General features: G+C 40.1%; 1 protein-coding gene across 1 annotated transcript; it reads left to right on the forward strand.

Moving 5' to 3' along the window:
• The first annotated feature begins 655 nt into the window (after positions 1-655).
• Positions 656-2,348, forward strand: helt (helt bHLH transcription factor). Its single transcript, XM_029511397.1, has 4 exons — positions 656-682; positions 1,224-1,328; positions 1,491-1,587; positions 1,873-2,348. Exons 1-4 carry the CDS (start codon positions 656-658, stop codon positions 2,346-2,348), a joined length of 705 nt encoding a protein of 234 aa, XP_029367257.1.
• The last annotated feature ends 2,174 nt before the right edge of the window (positions 2,349-4,522 follow it).

The following is a 4,522-nucleotide window of genomic DNA, read 5'->3' on the forward strand; positions in this document are numbered from 1 at the left end:
ATGGACGTGTCACCAAGTCGTGTGAGAAACGCCGAGAACAAACGGGGGGGACTCCGTCTCCAAAAGATCTCCCCTGAACTTGGCGGAACAGCCTATTAAAGGCTTACTTAATTACTCTAATGACACTGGACAGGCCTTAAAATTCGGACCGGTCTTGGATGAGAGTTAAGATCGCTTGCTGGGATTTGTAAACAGGCGATCGTGTGAGAAACGCTAGTTGGAAGAAAGAGGGTTTCTTTTTTCGCCGGCTTTGTTTTCAGTGCGCACTGTGCGCCCCGCCGGATCAGGCGATCCCAACGCTCAGTTCTTATTTCCCGCCTGGGTTGTTACTATGCAAATAATATTCCGAAAGTAATCACGTGTCTTTTGAACAGCCACGTGGATTAACAAAGCAGGTTTCCCCCCCTGCTTGCTCATGGCTTTGGATTTTTACTATTTCTTCAACTGATCCTAAATGCACGCACACATTTACCCAATGCATCGTTCTAATCCCATGGAATAATTTACACAATGAATGCCAGAGTCCCTTGGATGGGCCCTTTATAAGAGCCAGCTCTCCCCTCAAACCTCAGTCTGCTTCATCCCCTGCCAGAAGAACACATCGCTCCTTCTTCCAGCTGAACCAATTTTTGAGAGATTGGGCAGAAATCTGTAGATGGCATCTAAGATGAAAGTCAGGAAGGTACGAGCTGTGTGCGCTCTGCTTTTTAAGGACTGTTTTTTTTTATGTCAACGCGACACTTTGAAGACTTTTAGTAGTTACATCCTGGATAGTTAGACCTCACTGTTGCCAAGAAACATTTTCTAACTACTATTTGGAAACATTTTTACGATGGCTGGAATAGAAATCTACTGAGAATCTACTGAGTTATAGATGTAAACGAGCCCATCTGACAGATCCCATCTGACATTTAACCAGTACCGTTTGGTGACAGTAATATCGTTGACTGCGTTATGAACACTTACAATGTGTTTATCGAAGCTTCGGAATCACGGAAACTGCGCGAAGCGCAGAAGCCAGACGCGCGCTCTGGAACAGAGAGCGGAGCGCGGCGCACAAAATGGACAGGAGTTTTTGTTTAGACCTTATTCTTCTGTTTCAAATTATTTTGTTGCGCCATAAAATTTAACTTCAGTTGGCTATTATGTGCTTTTTGTTTGACTGGTTTAATGCCCGTGAGTGAACTTCCGTATGGTCATATTCTAATTGCCTGTTCTTACAGAGAACTCCCATCTCTCACAAAGTCATAGAGAAACGGAGACGCGACCGGATCAACCGCTGCCTAAACGAACTGGGAAAAACTGTGCCAATGGCTCTGGCAAAACAGGTATTAGAAAGTGTCTCATATTTGAAAGCCTGATTAGTTTTATTGACTAACAAGAATGTTGCTGAAGCAATATATGTATGTGTATGTTTATTGGTGATTCCGGTCATTATGAAACATTTGCGTGCAAATACTTTATGATGTTGGATTTCAATGTTTTTGCAGAACTCTGGGAAACTGGAAAAGGCTGAAATCTTAGAAATGACAGTTCAGTATCTACGAGCGCTGCATTCAGCGGATTTCCCCCGCGGGAGAGAAAAAGGTCAGTTAATTTTAATGCAGCGGAATTTACTTTGCGCAACCCATCAGAGTTGTGACAGAGTAAAAAAGCAAAAACTTTTTACTCAAACAAATTCAGATATTTCTGGGTTTTATTGCATCTGGAGCAATTTTCAGCCCAACTTTCTTTTGGTTAAGCAGCGTAGTTTGAATTAGTTAACTCCGAGTTCACTTTTACGCGCCAAGGTCAAACCATCAAAAGACGAAAGAATAAGATTATAGTTTATACTTTCATCCTGGCACATTTGTAATTGTTTGTTCATTCTAGGTGAGCTTCTTGCTGAGTTTGCAAACTACTTCAACTACGGATACCATGAGTGTATGAAGAATCTGGTTCACTACCTGACCACGGAGGACAGAGCTGAAACCAAAGACATCAAGTACGCGCGGATTCTTGCCTTCCTACAGTCCAAGTCCCGTGTGGTCACCGAGCCCGTGTTCGGCTCTGTCTGCTCGATGCCGGAGCCGACGGACTTCCACGGCCAGCTGCACTCCTCATCGGAGCACCAAAGCCACAGTCCGACCGAGTCTGTGTACCAGCAGAGTCCACCGGGACACTTCTCCTGGCACGGCTCGGCTCGCAGCCCGGGCATCTCCTACCCAACAGTGCAGCTCTCTACGCACACACAGCAGCACGGTGGATACTTGTCATCTGTGCAGGGACTCGATCACCACTATTTGAATTTCATCGGTCACACGCACGCAAACACGTTTAGTTTGCACAGCGCGCAACACGCCATGTAAATATGTCTATTATGTTTTGGTTATAATTTTTATTTATACGATTGTAAGTGATGGAAATAGATCATGTACATGTTGTGAATAAATATTTCTAACTAAAATGGCTTTGTTATCTTTCCCGCATTTCTTTGGTGGCTCACCGGCACTGTCAGTGTGTAAAGATCACCAAAATTGTGTGAGAGCACGACCCTTGGTGCCTTCTTGCAAGAACAAAGTTCTTGGAGAAGGATTTAAAATAAATAATGGGGAGCTAAAACATGTTGAAGCGCAACTGAACCTCGTGATTTTGTCCTGGTAAAGAAAAAATAAAAATAAAAGCTTTTCATGACAGGAAATGAAACAAAAGTTACCTTGTACATTACGACTGTGTGAAAAACAAGAACATTCCTGTTCCTGGGTTAAACAAACCGCACTTAACAAAACCATTGATTTATCCATCTTTTCCTCTTCCTTAAAAATCTAATCTGATATTTAATTCATGAACATGGTATATTTGTACCTGATGAAGGTATAAAAGCTTATTTAAGGGCACTGTAGCATCTCCATAGTTTGATACTGACAGAAACAAAAGAAATTGTGCAATGTTTTACATAAAGAATTGAATTTTCAGGATCTTGGAGTGTGACAAAGACTGCCAGGTTTCCTTTAGATTTCTGAATAAATTTAAGTTTTACTATTTTAATATATTTAGGTAAATTAAACGTATTCAAGTATTCTTTGGGATTAAGATTCATTTCATGCACAGTGGTTAAATGTCTGCAATTATTAACAAGCAAAGCTTGGAACAGAAAAAAATAGCAAGACAGAAATCATTAGAAAGTGTTAACCAGCTCAGAAGCCTTTGGGAGTTTGTGAGAAAAACACATATTGGGACCCAGTGAGGACTTGTTGCCTCCCAGAGAATAAGGAATTACTCTGATCAAAAGAGGACTGTTTTTGGCAATTAATAATTTAATTGAACTGCTTTCAGGCCTGTCATTCTTCAAGTGAGGTGTATAGAATTGTATTTAAAAAAGAGGGGAAACTCCTTGTTGTTTCCTTAAAAAAACAAAACCCAAGGAGTCCCATTGTGGTGCATGTGAAAGGAGAACAATCCCCAGTCCTTATTCTTCATCCTTGAGTGATTATGAAGAAAAATAATCAACACCATGAAATCAAAGTTTCTCTCTGACAGGAGCCCAAGAAAACACATTTGCTACAGGCTTTCCCCTAGAACCAAAGCCAAAATCACTGCGCATTTCTCTCTCCTGTCTGATTTTGAAGTTTCTGTGTCTGCACATGAGACTAAAAAGAAAGTAAGTTATGTCATAGGTGTGTGTTTGCTTACATGTTTGGACAGATAGGATGGATCCAGGAATCATCTCTGGATGGATGGGTAGAAGACAGATGCATGGATAAGCCCACATTAATCGCTTGGATGGTTGTATAAACCCACATTAACTGGCCCCTGACCAAAAAGACAAGCAACAAGAGGGTAAACGAAAGAAACAAAAAACAGTAGCCACGCAGATGGAGAAGTGACAATATGGTAAAAGAGAAAAAGCTTTAAAGGATTACTTGGATCCCTACAGCCCCAATATTGGTTTTAATCCTGACTCTATACAGGGGGAAAAAGTCTAATGTGCAGCCAGATGAGAAAGATTTAGCCTCAGCACATCACATGAATTATGATAAATTGAGCAGCGATAAAAAAAAAAAAAAAAAGACTTCACACCATTTATTGTTATGTAAACTGAACCACAGTGGTGGCATCGCATTAATATCCCATGGTGAAAATTCACAATGTGCTCCATTGAAAAATAATACATCAGTGGGATAGCAAAGAAAAATACACTGCTCTGAGATCTTATATTTTTACTTTTAATGAGCATGAACTGAGCATTAAAGACAAGTCTATTAAAAAATCTCAGATGAAACAGGTACAGTGATGGGAATAAATTATTGTACTCATGGGAAAGAATTGTATTTGAATTTAGTCACTTGAATATCCTATAATAATAGTTTTTACAAGCATGCTGTACTGTAGGCATTTAATGTTTATATTTAAATGAGTGATGCATCTCTTCAAGCAGTAATATAATTTTGTATTGTATCATATAACTTTGTATGGTTTGCAGACTAGCTTTTTCACTTGCGTTCTTATCAGATTTTCTCAAATTAAATAAACTTTTCTCTGG

The sequence above is a fragment of the Echeneis naucrates genome, chromosome 1 (genome assembly GCF_900963305.1).
Source record: "Echeneis naucrates chromosome 1, fEcheNa1.1, whole genome shotgun sequence".
NCBI classification, from domain to species: Eukaryota; Metazoa; Chordata; class Actinopteri; order Carangiformes; family Echeneidae; genus Echeneis; species Echeneis naucrates.

Excerpts from the sequence above, each read along its gene's own strand:
- helt (XM_029511397.1), top strand. The coding sequence starts at position 656 with ATGGCATCTAAGATGAAAGTCAGGAAG. Across the intron at positions 683-1,223 it reads CTAAGATGAAAGTCAGGAAG|AGAACTCCCATCTCTCACAA; the intron begins GTACGAGCTGTG and ends CTGTTCTTACAG. Across the intron at positions 1,329-1,490 it reads CAATGGCTCTGGCAAAACAG|AACTCTGGGAAACTGGAAAA; the intron begins GTATTAGAAAGT and ends ATGTTTTTGCAG.